Source organism: Lactuca virosa, chromosome 7, assembly GCF_052849685.1.
Source record: "Lactuca virosa cultivar CGN04683 chromosome 7, Lactuca_virosa_CGN04683_v6, whole genome shotgun sequence".
NCBI lineage: Eukaryota > Viridiplantae > Streptophyta > Magnoliopsida > Asterales > Asteraceae > Lactuca > Lactuca virosa.
Genome location: NC_136432.1, coordinates 87535195 through 87553823, shown reverse-complemented (window position 1 = coordinate 87553823; position 18629 = coordinate 87535195). Strand labels below are relative to the sequence as shown.

The 18629-nt window shown below is 37.0% G+C and overlaps 2 protein-coding genes and 1 non-coding gene across 3 annotated transcripts; 2 read left to right on the top strand and 1 right to left on the bottom strand.

Moving 5' to 3' along the window:
- The first annotated feature begins 4950 nt into the window (after nt 1-4950).
- Nucleotides 4951-6880, top strand: LOC145127843 (2-alkenal reductase (NADP(+)-dependent)-like). Its single transcript, XM_079062964.1, has 5 exons — nt 4951-5231; nt 5350-5524; nt 5909-6075; nt 6197-6279; nt 6359-6880. Exons 1-5 carry the CDS (start codon nt 4998-5000, stop codon nt 6735-6737), a joined length of 1038 nt encoding a protein of 345 aa, XP_078919090.1. The 5' UTR covers nt 4951-4997; the 3' UTR covers nt 6738-6880.
- A 212-nt stretch (nt 6881-7092) lies between these two features.
- On the top strand, nt 7093-8716 carry LOC145123861 (pentatricopeptide repeat-containing protein At5g61800-like). Its single transcript, XM_079059065.1, has one exon. The coding sequence runs from the start codon at nt 7097-7099 to the stop codon at nt 8699-8701; it is 1605 nt and encodes a 534-aa protein (XP_078915191.1). The 5' UTR covers nt 7093-7096; the 3' UTR covers nt 8702-8716.
- A 6363-nt stretch (nt 8717-15079) lies between these two features.
- Nucleotides 15080-15186, bottom strand: LOC145128017 (small nucleolar RNA R71). The gene has a single exon (XR_013716620.1). It is a non-coding gene; the product is annotated as a small nucleolar RNA R71 (small nucleolar RNA).
- Between the last annotated feature and the right edge of the window lie 3443 nt (nt 15187-18629).

Genomic DNA, 18629 nt, shown 5'->3' with positions numbered 1-18629 from the left:
ACAAAATTAATTCCAAATTAATTCTATATCAATACTAATTAAATAATATGATTTCATATTAATATATTAAACTTATAATATATTAATAAATCATAATTATCCTCTTCTCAAAAGTCCATCCTTCAAATTGTCCCGATGAAGTGCAACCCAAATGGACCATGCTACTCTCGGGTCAAGTACATACCAAATATAGTTATGGACTTAGACACCTTATCCAACAAAAGTAAGTTTATTACATTACTTGTTTGACATGATCATATGTGACTGTTGTTGACCTATTTTAACTGATGTTACAAAACCCGAACATGCGAGGCCCAACAGACCGAGTACGCGGGGCGTACTTAACACGTACGTGTATCGTACTTGCTTGGAGGCTTGTACGCTAAGCGCACCTGCCTGTACGCCCAACGTACTTACCCTCTTCAACCCAAAACTTGATTTAACACTTAATCCCTTAAGACAAAGCTCCAAAACATATATCTGACTTCCTTAAGCTGGATTATCACGTAAAGTTGCTAACTTTATGTTCATCCATGGCTGAATGAAGCTATTAAGCTTAAAAGGGACTTAATAAGTGACTTAATGCATGCATGACACCAAAAATCTCATAAAAGCTTGAACCTTTATCCTCAAGGAGACCAAAACAAACTCAAATCTAAAAGAACAAGTCCTTAAACGACTTAACTCTTCCATCAACCCAAAAAGGACCAAAAGCATAAAAAAAGCTATAAGGAGATCTAAACATCTACAAGCCAAGATGCAAACTTGATACCTCAGAAAGCTTTCCCACAAGATGATGATTCTAGATCCAAAACCTTTTCACCAAGAAAGGCAATTTCAAGCTTCTCTACTTCCTTCACAAAGGCAAAAATGAGCACCAAAGTCTTCTTAATAGCTTAAGAACACCACCAAGAGGCTAAGGGGTCGATTTAGGATTTTAGGAGGTTTGGGGGCTGGTAAAGAGGCCATCCCTAAAGACTCAAGATGCTTAAATAGGGTACACATGCTCAAAAATTAGGGTTTAAGCACCCCTCGTGGGCCCAACGTATTCCTCGTATGCCCACCGTACGAGGCCTAGGTTTGCGATCCTTCCTTCTGGGTTCGCTAAGCGTACACCAATATACGCCCAACATACTGCCCTTCGCACTTGTACGCCCTGTGTACTCCCTATGTACGCCCCGTGTACTAGGGTTTCCTCTTAAACCCTAAAATACTCCGAAGGCCATAACTTCTGTGTTATAAATCCAATTTCGATGATCCTTATATCCACGAAATGGTAACAAGAAGCTCTACACTTTTATCAACTCATACTTGCCATAAAATTTCCCGAACAAAACCCACTTTCCATAGAAGCCCGATGCCATTTTACCAAAATACCCCTTGGCTCCAAAACCAAATCCGAACGCCCAAATCATCTACATTACATCACCCATACCCAAATGGGTAACGATTCGGGACATGGCGTTACAAACGTGATGTATGATGAATAATGATGCTGGTGAATAATGAATAAAATATAAAATAGTGAGCAATAATTCAAAAAGTGGCACCTATCAAATCTTTAATTGGTAAAATCTATTCTATTATATAGAATTTTAAGGTTTATTATGGGATTAGGCCATATGAATGGCAATTTTTTTACTTAACAAAAATATACTTAGGGCGTGTTCGGCAAAATTAGCGGGTAGCTTGTAGTTTGTAGCGTTTTGTTAAACGCTGCATAAAGTAGCAATTGGATTTGGAGCGTTTTGTTTAAACTAAACGCTAGAAGCTTGTAGTGTCGAACGAGGTTTTCTGTTCAAAACGGAGTGTTTTGTTAAACGTTAGAAGCTAAAAGTTCTCAAACGCTCCGAAACGTTCTGTGTCAAACACGCCTATAGTATATGAGACTCAAATTGTAAGGGTGAGCCAAGGCCTACCTTTGCCTTTATATGGCTATGCCATTGAATTTTATCCAATTGAACTTTCGATGAGAAATCTATAGAAAAGTCTCAAACTTTTAGGAAAAGTTTCAATAAAGTCCTAAAAGTTTTTTTTAACAGAAAAGTCTCGATTGTTTAATATTTTGCTCAAATTAACGAAATTTTTTTTTTATATTTGACCAGCAAATGACAGATTATATAATTTTCTCAAAATAATGGGACTTTTCTGTTCAAAAAAAATAAAAATAAAAAAAATAGGACTTTATTTAAACTTTTCCTAAAAGTTTGGAAATTTTCTTTAGATTTCCTAACTTTCGATCTATACAATCGAAAATACTTTAATTTAATAGTGATTTCACGACTTTCAAAGAATCCAAACAATCTTTTAACCATGATTTCTAACAAACCCCTTTCTAGTTGTAACTCCAACGTTGGGTTACCGTTAATCAACACTAAGGTGCTGTTTGTTTTTCTGAAGCAAAAATTCATAAAGTCTGCGGACCACCTCTGCAAACCTCTGCGGCAGAAGAGGTGGACCAAACGGCTGCAGACTGTAATAAGAAGCGTGTTTGTTTTTGTTCACATCTGCAGACTGCAGCAGACATTAAAAAATTAAAATAAACTTATTTAATAAACCGAAAATGGCCGCAGACTGCTCCAATTTCCAAACTTTTTAAAATTTCACAACTCTATAACCTTGAATCCTAATCAAATCCCAACAACATTTGAATGGTTGTTTTTATAAATAAATCTCCTAACACTCTAACTACACATCTAATCATTCAAACTTGTTTTTTTCCCATTACACTATGTAACATGTATAGGCAGTAACCTCAACTTCATATCACAAATGCACAATTTTCCATCTTCTTCACCAGGAAACTGCTTCTTCTTTTTCTTCAACCCCCATCCAACCCCACCACCCACAAAATCCTCCAACATTGAGCATTCACCTGAGGGATGCCAACAAGGGTAAAATTATCCAAACAAGGTTTGAATAGCAGATTCCATTCCAAGATCCATTCAGCAAGAACTTCAATCGATATCAGCAAGGGTAAAATTGTCCAAAAAAACCTGGACAGCTCCATCAGCGAGAACTTCAATAGATTTCACACTTGGATCCAAGATCCAATCAGGAAAAAAAACTGATTTCAATAACAATTCAGCAATAAACTTGCATAAAAAAAACAAAATCAACAACAATTTCTGATTCAACAACATCATCTTCAACAAAGAAAAAAAAACAAGAAAACAATTTCTGGAGGAAGAAGGAAGAAGGAGCCGAAATTTATGGACGATTCAGCAACATATATGCAGAAATAAAAGAAATCAACACCAATTTATGATTTCAAACGAATCCAAATGCCAATTTCATGAGGAATCGATAGAAACAGGAAAAAAAACGTAACTGTGAAGAATCGTTGGACTGACGGACGAAGAAGGAAGAAGGAGGAGCCGGCGAGCTGTGGCGACGACAAGGTGGGGCGACGGCGAGGTGGAGATCGATGGGCAGAGACGATGCGCGATGGGTTTCGATTGCTGGAAGAAAAATAGCGGTTATATGTTTTTTTGGGGTCAGATTTTAGGTTTGAAGGGGTGGGAAGAGGTGGGAAGAGATACAACAAGTGCTTCCCCAAGAAGCACACAGGCAGAGGTTTTAAGCCTCGAAGACTTCCGAAAAACAAACTGCTGTGGGACTAAAAGTATTGCGCGTGTGCTACGCCCCGCAGCAATGAGAGCTTTGAAGAGGTTTTTCAAGAAAAACAAACAACACCTAAAACCGTAAACGAAAAATAAGCTTACTTGATACAAACAAGCCAACTAATATCACCCAAAAGAGTCATACACCTTTTCAAAACCAATCTTAGAAACCAAAGTGTTTGTTTCAAAGAATTTTGATTTGAATTTGAAAAATTGAGTTCATGCTTGTGACACGTGCGACGTATAAAAATAGATATCGACAAACCACAAAGAAAAATAGTTGGATAAGTATGTGACTTTTCTTTACTTAGGTTTTCTTTGGAAATATATACATTACAAGGAAAATGAATATTTATTTTGTTTAACTTCAGATAATACCGAACATATTTCATTTAAATCCAATTCGTTTTCTCTTTTTAAGCTTTGTCTGTTCAAATTGGTTTCGCATATTTCTATCGGCTGTCGGCCTTATAATTGTTTTCTCATTATATCGTTTCCAAAAGGCTCAACATCATAAAATACCAAAAAAATAAAAATAAAAATAGAAACAAAAAATTCATAACTAGAAAATAAAAAAAATTGGATGGTAGTTACATGGCATAAAATTTATTCGATTTAGGCCGGCAATGGTACATTTTTTATTCAACAAGTTTTATATTTAATTCAAGATTTTTTAAACTTTATATTATAACATATGATGATGGTTGGTGTTCTTTTCCCAACATTAATAGAAGTATTCTATTGAATTATTAAATATAATCCTTGTGGATTACAATAAATTACAAATAATCTTTTCGTTATTTATGATATTTTAATTGAAACTAAGATATTAATATTTGTGTGTTAACATTTTATTTGAAAATTACATATTAATTATAAGCAGTTGAACATTAAACAAACTTATGATAAATATAACTAAAAACTATTCAAAATTTAAGCATACTTGTATGGTTTCGAAATAGCATGGGATTTTATTAAAAAAAAAATTAAGAGTAATATTTAAATCTAAATAAAATGATAGTCTAGGGAGAAAATAATATTTCATAAACATTTTTTTAACATATTTAACTGATAAGAACATAAAACAATATCTCTTCTCTACAGGTTTCAAGTGAAGAATAATAATACAACTGGGTTTAGGATTTAATATTCAAATTATTTAAAGTTTTTGACTTATATTAATATTTATTAATTATTAATTCGATACTATAGATGTAACTCCTAGAGAATCTTTTTGTACCATTTTGTCTTCATTCTCTTGTAGGGTTTGTTTGATATCACATCATTTGCTTTTGTGGTTATTATATATAACTTCACCCATTCAAAAGCTTACATAAGTTGTATCAACATCAAATAATTGAATGCTCTTTTTGAATGGAAGTTACAAACAAATATGTGGCCATAAAGGCTAACATAGATGGAGCACCTCAAGAGTCTGATTTCGAGCTGAAAAACGAGTCATTCTCTCTACTGGTTAAACCCGGTTCCAAAGATGTCATCATCAAGAATTTGTATGTATCAATCGACCCATATCAGATCAACAGAATGAAGACTGCTAGTGATTCTCAAACTACTTCAGTTTTTGCTACTATGATTGATCCTGGAAAGGTTTGATCTTAACTCAATAGTGTTTCTCAAAAAACTTGCATGTATGGTTTATCAGTCTCGATTTTATGATTCTGTTTTCAGTTTTTCTAAAAAACAAACAATTATATTTGTTGTTCAGGTGATTGATGCTTATGGTGTGGGGATAGTAATAGCTTCAGGGAATCCTGAATTTGAAAAGGATGACTATGTTGTGGGGCTTTTAAGCTGGGGAGAGTATTGTGTATATAATGGGCCTTACTTAAATAAATTGGATGCAATGGGCTTACCATTGTCATACTATGTTGGGGCCTTAGGTGAGTCCATCTTTAGGCAATCTTTTTGGTATACATTTTTTTTGTTAAAACGTGTCAAATTCATAAAACTGTATTAAAATATATGAAAGTTAAAACCTCTTAAAATGGTTATATATTTAATGTAAAATATTCCTTTCGACAATGTAGAACATTTGAGCTATTTATAAAGGTACATTTTCGGATTAAATGCTCTTTTGTACATAGTTAAAGACTATGACCTATAGTCGATAAACTTTATTATATTATAAAGTATATATTGCATTTGATATTGTCAATTTAAGCTTAAGTACGAATTTTACAAATAAACCATTGTCTTTTTTTAGTAGAATTATAACTTATCTTCTTCATATAAGCTTAAATGGGCTTTACGTTCGTGAAATGCAGGGCTTAGTGGGCTTACTGCTTATGCTGGGTTCTTTGAAATTTGTAAGCCCAAAAAGGGTGAAAAAGTCTTTGTCTCTGCCGCTTCTGGTTCTGTAGGAAATTTGGTGGGCCAATATGCAAAACAGTTTGGGTGTTATGTAGTGGGCTGTGCTGGTAGCCCAAAAAAGGTTTTTTTTTTTTTTTTTAATTTAATTTAATTTAATTTTGGACTTTTTGTTTCTTTATAAAGGTAACGAGTGTAGCATAGTTTGAAACCATATAATTTACCTTTATAGTTTGATTTTTCAGGTGAAATTGCTTAATGAAAAGCTTGGTTTTGATGAAGTCTTCAACTATAAAGAAGAAACCGATCTAAATTTAGCTCTCAAGAGGTAGTAACATTTAATAAAATGTTGACTTATTGATAAATAAGATGTCAATTTCTTGATAGATATATTTTTTTTATTATAGGTATTTCCCTGATGGGATCGACATATACTTTGATAACGTAGGAGCTGAAATGCTAGAGGCAGCAATATTAAACATGAACTTGCATGGTAGGATTGCAGTGTGTGGGGTCATTTCAGAATACACTGACAACGGAAAACGTGCAATACCAGATATGTTAAGTGTTATATACAAGAGAATCACAATACGTGGATTCTTAGCTGGTGATCACATGGGCATGTTTCCCGAGTTCTTCTCCACAACCATTGATCACCTCAACAATGGAAAAATTCATGTGCTTGAAGATGTATCATTCGGTCTAGAAGGTGTTCCTTCAGCTTTTGTTGGACTCTTTCGTGGTGATAATGTCGGGAAAAGAATAGTTCAGGTTTCCAATGATTAAGGACACAAACATACACACGAGTTATTTCTCTATATAAACTTGTACCAAATGCATGTGGCAACATGTTTCTTCACAAATTGCTTCATATGACATTCCTAATTATACGTCAATGAGATATTTGATATGAAAAGGGTTTTTGATAATGTTATGCAAATGTTACAAACCCCAAAATACATAATATTAATGATAACTAGTTTATATCGTAGCTTTAATTTTATTAACAATAAACAACAAATTATATAATCATCAGAATGAAATAAATGATACGATTTAAATAATTGAGTTACATGCTATTAAATGTTGCATCAGAGTCGTATATAATGGTAGGAAGCTTTTGTTGGTATCCCGCCATCTTTCAAATGATCAGGAAAACCCTTGAAATCTTTTCTAACGCCACCCTAAAAACACTTTCAGAAAAATGCAAAACCCTAAACCAATTCAAAGAAATCCACGCCCACCTCATCATATGTCACCTGCCGGAAAACCCTGTTATTATCGGACCTCTTCTCTCAGTCCTAGCGACCTCCAACAATGCTTCTTTCTTCTCCTACGCTCGTTTGATCTTTCAACACCTTCGATTTCGGAATACTTTCATGTACAACACCATGATCCGAGGTTATTTACAGAACAACGATCAAGTTTTTGCGTTTTTCTGTTATATAGATATGTTAAGGTTCGGTCTTGTAGCTAATAATTATACTTTCCCACCCTTAATCAAGGCTTGTTGTTCTTGTTCGAGTTTTCCAAATGCCAAATTGATCGGTTGTTCAGTTCATGGGCATGTTCTGAAATTGGGATTTGAAGACGACCAGTTTGTGGGTAGCTCGTTGGTTGACTTCTATTCTGCAAATTCAGAAATTGGTAATGCAAGAATGTTATTCGATGAAATTCCCATCAAGGACGTGGTTCTATGGACAGCTTTAATCGATGGGTATGGTAAAAACGAAGACATTGTAAATGCACGAAAGCTGTTCGATGAAATGCCTGAGAGAACAGTGATCTCTTGGAGTGCAATAATGGCTGCATATTCACGTGTTAACGACTTCCATGAGGTGATTTCCTTGTTTACAAAGATGCAAAAGCTCAATATAAAACCAAACGACTCCATTCTTGTCACTGTTCTCACAGCCTGTGCTAACCTCGGTGCACTCACACAAGGTTCATGGATCCATCTATACGCTAAAAAACACCACCTTCTTTCAAACCCAATTTTATCCACATCATTAGTTGACATGTACTCAAAATGTGGGTGTACAAATTTAGCATTATCAGTTTTTGAAACAATTTCTTTCAAAGATACAGGAGCATGGAACGCGATAATTTCTGGAATGGCCATGAATGGTGAAGCAAGAACTTCTTTAAAACTTTTAGATCAAATGGTGTCAATCGGGATCCAACCAAGTGGGCCCACGTTTGTGGCTATACTTTCCGGTTGTGCACATGTGAAAATGGTGAAAGAAGGGGTTGACTTGTTTGACCGAATGGAAAAAGTTTATAAAGTTGAGAGAAAATTTGAGCATTACGCTTGTGTGGTTGATTTGTATGCAAGAGCCGGGATGTTGAAGGAAGCAATGGAGTTTATTGAGGTGAAATTAGGGGGTGTTGGTGGAAGAGATGTGAATGTGTGGGGGGCGTTGCTTGGTGCTTGTAGGAGTTATGGGAATGTGATGGTTGGGAATGGAGTATGGCGGAGGATGATGGAGATGGGAATCGGAACGAGTGATTACGGGGTTTGTGTTGTTTGTTATAAGATGTATGTGGAAGCGGGGTGGAAACGGGAGGCGGAAGAGGTCCGGAATCGGATTAGGGAGATGGGAATGAGGAAAACTCCGGGGTGTAGTGTGGTGGAGGTTAATGGTGTTGTTGAGGAGTTTGTTTCCGGTGGTGTTTGTCATCGTAAGGGATTGGAAATAAGTAAAATGCTTGATTTGTTGTTTAATGTGGATGCTCTTATGTTGTCATAAACTTTGATCAAATTTTATGACAACAATTGCTCAAGTTGTGTCATTTATTCTTCAAGATACTGCAAGTTCAAACGAACCAAGAAATAGAAGTACTTTAACAAAAAGGATCGTGAATGGGCAATGCATCCTAGAAAAATTAAGAAATCTATATATATGTGTAACATATTACACAATATGATTTTAAATTACAAAGGTGGAATGATATGATAGTTGATCCTCAAGTCTAATTGCAAATATTCTCCTAGAATTCGAGACAAAGAAAAGCACCACAATCTTTAATCGGATCTTGTGGAAAATATTTCAAACATAGTCGGGTAGATTTTTTTTTGTTAATTTATGTTTTATATTTTTAATAAATTCTTATTTGAATTTGATGTTATCAAAGTTTAATGGTTATTATATTTTTTATTAATTGTAAATATTTTATTCAAAATAATTGTGGAAAGACAAAAAGAAACAATGTTTTATGTGATTTGGAAAAATTAGGAAGATAAGAGATAATAATAAATAAATAAAGAGTAAATTGCAAAATTTATCTACCAAAAATATAGATTGAGTCCAAATTATTTTTATCGGATGGTCACTCAAAAATCGAAACTACAATTAATATAGATTTAACCCCTCGAGTTAACTGTCGATCCAAAACATCTATCAAGTCTTACATGTCTTTAAAAGTTGTGGACATTTTTGTCCTTTTAGGTATTTGTTCCTTTTTTATTATTCTTATTTTTTTTTTTAATTTCCTGGGCCTATCTCACCCATATCGTCTTCCTTCTCCAAATGGATGAACCTAGATCCCGACAACAGCTTCACTCAACATCTCCGGCCACCTAGTAACACAGGAAATCACCTCAAACTCAACACAAATCTACCTAAATGTTCAAAATCGACCCAACAACTCAAATACAAAACCAAAATCCAATTTGCAACTCAAATCCAAAACCAAAATCAAATCCGAACATCAAATCCAAAACCAAAATCAAACCTTCTATTCACGTCCAATTCCAAAATTAAACCTGCAACTTAACCTCAAATCCAAACCCAAAAACCCTGATGCAAAAATCATAGATACAACCTTAAATGTAAAAACCCCAAATATAATCATAGAAAAATCGATTAAAAAAAAACGAAGCGAATCGACATGAGAGACCAGATTAGACCAATGAGAGTCGATTACATTTTTCGTTTTATGATCAATTTCCACCAAACCAATAGGCTAAAAGGTGTGGTGCAATTTTTGCCAACGAAAAAATTATGTCACATAGGTGTCATGTTAGCTTTAGCAATTTTTACCATTTTTTGTCTATGAGTGTGGTGTGTAACATCCTTGCCTATCAACTTTTTTTTAATTAAAAAAAATAAAATCCATGTAATGTATTTGTAACAACCCAAAAACCGTGATACAAATTTTCATTTAAAAATCAATAGTTTCAATCATCAAATAGGTCAAAGTCAATAACAGTGTACAATATCCAAAACATCAGAGTAATAGTATCCAAAAAGTATGGAAATCGTGAGGGGAGGATGTTGTGTCATATCGTCGGGCTCTTCCCTTTTGTACCGGAAGTACCTAAAATCATAAATATAAACTGTAAGCTCAAAGCTTAGTGAGTTTCCCCAAAAGACCACATATCAAACATATAAACTGGGCCTAACCCTAAGGTATATTTCAACCCAATAAACAAATATGGGACCAACCATGGGGTTTATTTCAACCCAATCATACGATAGTGGGCCCCGTCCTGGGGTTTATTTCAACCCGATCATACAATAGTGGGCCCCGCCCTGGGGTTTATTTCAACCCGATCATACAATAGTAGGCCCCGTTCTGGAGTTTATTTCAACCCGATCATACAATAGTGGGCCCCATCCTGGGGTTTATTTCAACCCGATCATACAAACACATATGTAACAGTCACATAACAGCTAGTATTCTATATAACAGAATAATGGACCGACATTGGTGCCTTCGACCCTTGGATATAGTGAGGAGACTCACCTCTAACTGAAGATAACTAAATCGCACATTTAGGCTACTGCTAACATGGCTCCTCACACTAACATATCCCAAAAATAACCCTATTTAATAATCGCGATTAACCCATAAACGAAAGTCTAATTCATCCAATGTCTAACTAAGGCAAAAAGACCATTTTGCACTTCCCATTCATGACTCCACTAGGTAAAGCCCAAAACCCTAAAAACCCAAGGCCCAAAAATTGCCCAAAAGGGTTTTCTGAGAGTATACCCGGCGTACTCTCTTCTACGCCCCATGTACTGCTTGATTCACGAATGGGAGGTTACGCGGCATCAGCCTTTTACGCCCAGTGTACAAATCATTACGCCCAGCGTACTACCCTGACGTCCAAACTCTCATTAAATGGTCTTAATGCATTAAGACTTCACGTCCAACTTCAGATCCAGGCTTAATAAAACGACTAAGGTCATAAAGTTGAAACCTTTATGCATTTGCATGGCTACAAGGAGCCCAACATCAAAACCCTAACTCATTCAACCATTTAAGAGTCCAATACTCTTGCATGGAAGAATACCAAGGTCCAAGCTTGCATTTTTATGACTTAACACACCCTAAAACGTTTGAAAGGACAACTTAAAGATCTTGGAGTATTCCATACTCACAAGGATCAAGATTTGGGACAAAAAGGTGTATAATTCTAAGCTTGAACAAGATCTAAAGGAGTATGCCTCAAGGCTGGAGCTTTATACCTCCAAAAGATGCATAAGGGAGAGTGATTGCTGGATCCAAAGGCTTGAGTGAAACGCCACAACTTCTAGAGTCTTCCTTTACCAGCAAGAACACCCAAAATGACTTTCTAAGGCTTCAAAACACACACACACACACACACACACAATTAGGGTTTTCGAATTGAAGGCTAGGAAATACGGAGGTTGAGAGGTAAGAAGGGTTAGAGGCCATAATGTCTTTAAATATGATCTACACCCTAAAAATTAGGGTCTGTCCCCTGCTTGCATATGCCCAACATATATACACGTACACCTTACGTACGTGAGGACTCCGCAATCACATGCAAAGGCCTATGCCCGACGTACCTGACTCGTACGCCCAACGTAAGGACCAATTTTGCCAACTTTTAAGAAATGAAGCTAGAAAGGAAAATTATCTGGAACACTGGTATTACAGTATTTTATGTAATGCTAGTTGTACAAGCTTATAATGCACATCATTCCTCTTCACCGTCGGCAAAGTGATCGGTAATAGTATGCAGATGAAAATCATCACCGACAAAAATACTAGTCACGATGTGGTGTTTACCGCCGGTAACATTGTCCACATAGATTTGTCGCTAGTAAAAAATGTATCACACTGTATAGCCTTATCAATAATAAATTAATAATTGGTCCATCATACTTTTCGGTGGCACTTGTTGTTTTCTGGTACACCATCGTTAATCGAGACGCCCTTTCGATGGAGCTCAGTCATGGAGCTGGAACCGAGTTTGTGAAATCCGATTTAAGTGTAACACCGAGATTTTTCTACCAAGGTACACCCAAATTTATCAAAAATCATTTAAAAGTTTTACAAATAATCTTGGTGTACAGTGGAACTCTGGCATACAAGAAGTTATCACAAGGATCGTGCTGGCAGCAAGCACAAGATCAAGTCGGGCGTCATAATAAATCTACCTGCAAAACAGATTATCACAAAAACATAAGCCTCACGGCTTAGTGAATAACAACTACTAAAACATAATCAAATAAATCATAAATCCTATAAATAATGTAAATCATGTATATTCCACATAATTGTCACATATGTAATCATTTCATCAAAGGATTCATTTATTCAGTAGTAATCTTTTCAAATACCTGTTCAATCAATAATCAGTATCTCACTCATATTAAATCTCATACTCAATGACCAATATATCAAATATGTTATATCTTCCAATCATAATTGTAACGCCCCGATTCTCAGGTATTGTTTAAATAAGAATTTAATTGGTTTCAAGGCCTACTCGACGAGTTGGTTTCCCTACTCGTCGAATAGTGATATGTGCATAATTAATCATATGTTTAACATATATTTCTATTCATTTTTGGCTAATTATATGCATAATATGGACAAAAGGTACTTAATAATGCTTATATTGTGTTTTCAGTCCAAAAGACATGCTTGGAAGCAGAAAGGAAAAAAGGAGAAGCAATTAGAGACCAAAGAATGAAGAAAAAGGGAAAACTACACACCTACTCGGCGAGTCCACGCATGTACTCGGCGAGTTCATTAGAATGTTCCCGAAAGAAAAGTCAAGATTCCTTACCGAACACGGATTTCACATTAGTACTCGGCGAGTCCACGACCTACTCGCCGAGTAGCCCCTGTTTTGTGATAATTATAAATAGCGGGTCTTAATCCGATTAAAGGACCTCTGGAACCTTTGGGGAGAAGCAAGCTGCGATTGAAGAGCCAGAAGAACCCTAGAGAACGAAGATACAACCTAGAATCCAATTCCGAAGAAGATTTGAGGCACATTCTCATCATTCTACTTAATCTATTGTTTCTCAATTATGGTTAGACAATTAGAATTCGTTTTATTGCTGTTAATTACCTCAATCATGAGCTAAAACTCTTAAACTTCTGTTTGGGGATACAAAATTGATATTATGGTTTGATTAATGGTAGGATTAATTAAATATTGGTGATTTTGTTAATTTTAGCTTGTTAAAGAACCTTGTGTGTGAATGATAACTAATTTTCTGTTAATAGGAAGATAATTAAATAGTATGAACATCTTTTAATTATCAACCCCATATGTTTATGTGACCACTTTATCATATGTCTAGGACTAACGAACGCGAAACTAGAATTAATAAGAAAAATTAGGTAAATTCATGTGTGAGCTTGTTTGATGACCATCAGCAAGAGGTTAACTAAAGGACCAATTTAGTTAGCTATTATAAGTCTAAATTAACCCGAATAAATAATCTAGTGAATTAAATTAAATTAGACAACTGATCACTGTTTGAGTTAGTTTGTTTTCTAAGGATTATCGTAGCGAATGCAAGGCTAATCACTTGAATCGGTAGCCAATAGAAGAATTAATCCATTGCACTATTACCATAATATCAACCATAGGATCAATTGAGTTGAACTAAACAGAAGTCCCTTTATTATTAAATTCAGTTAAATCTTTGTTTTTCTAGTTCTTAGCCTAAGTAGTATTAGTAAGTTTCTAGTCTTGTAAAACTAGAGAAAACCCATATTTACTATTTAATTTAGATAAAATTAGTCTTTAGTTTTAATTTACCGTTCCCTGAGTTCGACACTCTACTTACCCAACTATACCACTAAAAGACAGGTTTACTGCCTTTGTGTGCTTAATTTATAACTCAAAAGTAGGATTAAAACCAGTGCATTTCACACACATCAAGTTTTTGGCGCCGTTGTCGGGGAATGGTTCTAAATTAGCACTAATTTCTATTTTTATCGATCCTTTGTGTGGGATTTATCTTACACAAAGTTAATTCTTAGGTAATTTAGTAGTTAGTATAGGTTTTGATCAATCTCTGTTTTAATAAATGAAGTAGAAAATTTTTCTGTTTTTACCTTGAACTCGCCGAGTGCACTCGACGAAACTCGGCGAGTCCATCACTGTTCACAGTTTTAGCTTTTATTTTATTTTTGTTCTTTTTACGCGCTTTTCTTGCTTTATTTACAGTTGTTTCATGACCCGAGGATCTGATACACCTTTGATCCCTCCTCTAGACGACCCGAAATCCGCCCTAAGGAAGAACAAAGGAAAATGCGTTGGAGAATCCGCTTCTTCAAGGAATTCGCCATTAAAGAACCTAAAGTCCGTTTTCAGCAAGAAGAAGAGCAGCAAATCAGGAGCATCCATCGCCTCTTTGACAATCGAAGACCCAATTAAAGAAGACGCCGAGTACGAGACCGAGGAAGAAGAAGACCCTACATTCGGTCACGTTTCCGATTCCGACGACGAATTAGCTATTCTCATGGCTAACATTGATGAAGTCCCCATTGGGGAATGGAAGAAGAGGATACGCGATGATACCGGACCGGGACTTGTGCAACCCGCAATTCCCGCTACTGCTACTTTTGAGCTCAAGGGTCACATCCTGGCTCTACTTAAGGAGATCCCCTTCACAGGCAAAGACCACGAAGACGCTTACAAACACTTGGACGAAGTCAATGATGTAGCTGATTATTTCAATGTTCCAAATGTGCCTCGGGAAACTCAGCTACTTCGCATGCTTCCGGTTACTTTGAAGAGTGCTGCCAAGGATTGGCTCAAGTCATTGCCCCCAGGATCTATCACTACATGGGCCCAAATGAAAGAAGAGCTCATTGATCAATTCTGCCCGCCATCCAAGATATCCAAGCTAAAGAAAGCCATAGCTAACTTTGAACAACAAGCTGGAGAATCACTATATGAAGCTTGGGAGAGGTACAAGAGCCTGCTAAGGAATTGCCCACATCATGACCTCAATAGTCAACAAGAAGTCTCCATCTTCTATGATGGAGTAAATGTTACCACTAGGCAATTACTTGACTCGCAAGGTCCACTCACGAAGAAGGCACCCCCAGTGATAAAGCAACTAATTGAAGAATTCTCTAAGCATTCTAGAGAATACCACAATCCAAGAAATGATGTGACGAGGGGGGCCGCTTATGCAGCTTCAGAAGACTTGTCAGCAGTTATGGCTATGCTAAAAACCATGGATAGGAGGATGGATAAAATGGACCAAACGATACATGCTATTCGGGTGGGTTGCGAAAATTGCAATGGGCCTCACCTTACTAGAGACTGCGACTTGGATGAGAATGGCAACAAAAAGGTGCAAGTTTGTTACTCAAGTGGGGACCGATATGATGAAGATTGGCGTAGACCAAAGAAAGAGTGGCTCCCTTATGACGAGTACAGGAAGGCTAAGGAGGAGAAGTTCAAGCAAAAGGGAAGGGGTTTTTACCAAAAGGAGGAGCCATCACAAGAAAGAAAACCAAGTTTGGAAGAAATGCTTACCAAATTTGTAGCTGCTTCAGAAAAGAGACATAGTGATCATGATGCTGCAATTCAAGAAACAAGGACCATGCTTAGAAACCAGCAAGCATCTATCCACAACATAGAAACGCAGCTAGGGCAACTTGCTCAACAAATAAACCAAAGATCACCGGGCGAACTTCCTAGCAAAACCGAAAACGACCCACGAGGCGCGCACATAAACATAGTCACAACAAGAAGTGGGAAAATAATCACTCCTCTGGCCCCTATTCAGAATGAAGCACCCAAAGAATCACAGAAGGAGGAAGCAGAAAATCAAGCAGAAAATCAAAATCTTCAATCTGACAGCTCTACTCGCCGAGTATAGAATATGGACTCGGCGAGTCCACTGCCAAATCCGAACAATCAGACCCCTGAAAAGTTTTACCAGCCGCCATTGCCATACCCAGCCCGAGCTAAGAAAGTGAAGCAGGAAGAGGAGTACCAGAAGTTTCTAGATCATATAAAGGCTCTTCAAATCAACATACCCTTCATCGAAGCTGTCGCACAAATGCCCAAATATGCAAAGTTCCTTAAGGAACTTCTCACTAATAGAAGGAAGATGGAGGAAGTGAAGAAGGTAGTCCTCAATGAGAATTGCTCAGCCGCCATGCTCAACAAACTACCAAAGAAGAAGGGTGACCCGGGGAGCTTAACTTTACCTTGCCAATTTGGCAATTTGGCTACCACTCATGCCTTGGCTGATTCAGGAGCAAGTGTAAATTTAATGCCTTATTCATTCTTCAAGAAGCTGGATCTCCGGGAACCAAGACCAATTCGTATGGCGATTCATTTAGCTAACAAGACAATCACTTTCCCAAGAGGAATATGTGAAGACTTAGTGGTCAAAGTGGACAAGTTTGTATTTCCCGCTGATTTCATAATTCTAGACATGGAGGCGGATCCTCAAGTCCCAATCATCCTTGGAAGACCCTTCCTCAACACGGCAAGTGTTATAGTAGACATGAGGGACTCGAAGCTCACTTTGCGGGTAGGAGAAGATTCAGTCACATTTGGGGTTGATCAAGCTATGAAGTATGCATGGAATAGTGACGACACGACATTCTCAATTGACATGCTTGATGAATTATTGGAGGAATGCATAAGTGAAGATTCCAGCAAGTTCACAATTTTTGATGAAGAATTTGATGCAGAAAAAGACTTAATGGACATCGAGAGGCTGCTGAAAGAAGCTGAGTTTGAAGAATTGGTGAGGCAATCTGACACTTCAACTCGCCGAGTAGGGCCGATCTACTCGCCGAGTCCAAGCGAAAAAAAAAACAGAATTCGTAAATTCAGCTACCAACTCGCCGAGTCCCTTACCTACACTCGGCGAGTACAACAAACAGAACCCAAAAACTGAGCTCAAAAAGTTACCAGAACATTTGGAGTATGCCTTCCTTGAAGATGGCCATCAAAAGCCAGTCATTATAGCCTCTGACCTTTCCAACTCTGAAAAGGAAGAACTAGTGCAAGTTTTGAAGAAGCGAAAACGGGCCATAGCATGGAGCATTACCGACATCAAGGGAATAAGTCCCTCTTATTGTTCACACAAGATTAACCTGGAAGAAGGAGCAAAGCCGGTTGTACAGCACCAAAGAAGACTAAACCCAAATATGCAAGAGGTGGTCAAGAAAGAAGTGGTCAGGCTTTTAGATGCGGGGATTATATATTTCATTTCCGACAGCCCGTGGGTGAGTCCGGTTCAAGTGGTGCCCAAGAAAGGAGGGATGACGGTCATAACCAACGAAAAGAATGAGCTTATTCCGACACGAACGGTAACCGGTTGGAGAGTGTGCATCGATTATCGAAAACTAAACGATGCCACTCGTAAAGACCATTTTCCCTTACCCTTTATTGATCAAATGTTAGAAAGATTATCGGGCCATAGTTATTATTGCTTCCTAGACGGATTTTCGGGTTATTTCCAAATACCCATAGACCCATTGGACCAAGAAAAGACCACATTCACTTGCCCAAGTGGGACTTTTGCTTATCGACGCATGCCCTTTGGGCTATGCAATGCACCCGCGACATTTCAAAGGTACATGACAGCCATATTCCACGACATGGTGGAAAAATTCATGGAAGTCTTTATGGACGATTTTTCTGTTTTTGGATCTTCCTTCCATGATTGTCTCACAAATCTTGACCTAATGCTTGCTAGGTGTGAAAAGACCGACTTAGTCCTTAATTGGGAAAAATGTCACTTTATGGTTAAGGAGGGTATAGTTTTGGGCCACAAGGTTTCCACATCGGGAATTGAAGTGGATCGGGCAAAGATTGACACCATTGCCAAATTACCTCCACCAACTAATGTGAAGGGTATTAGAAGTTTTCTAGGACACGCGGGTTTTTACCGGCGTTTTATCAAAGATTTTTCTAAAATAACTAGACCTCTAACACAATTACTCCTAAAAGATGCACCATTTAATTTTACTAAAGAGTGTTTAGGGGCATTTGAATTTTTAAAGGAAAAATTGACTAATGCCCCGATCATTGTTGCACCAAATTGGAATTTACCATTTGAAATAATGTGTGATGCTAGTGATTTTGCATTAGGAGCTGTCCTTGGTCAAAGGGTTGATAAGCACTTCCGACCCATATATTATGCTAGCAAGACTTTAAATCCAGCCCAAGAAAACTACACCACCACGGAAAAGGAATTATTAGCTGTGGTGTATGCTTTTTATAAATTCCGCCCTTATTTAGTTTTATCTAAAACAACTGTTTTTACTGACCACTCCGCTATCAAGTATTTGTTTGCCAAACAGGATGCCAAGCCAAGATTGATACGATGGGTTCTACTTCTTCAAGAGTTTGACATAGAGATACGCGACAAAAAGGGAATGGAGAATGTAGCAGCTGACCACTTGTCAAGGCTTGAA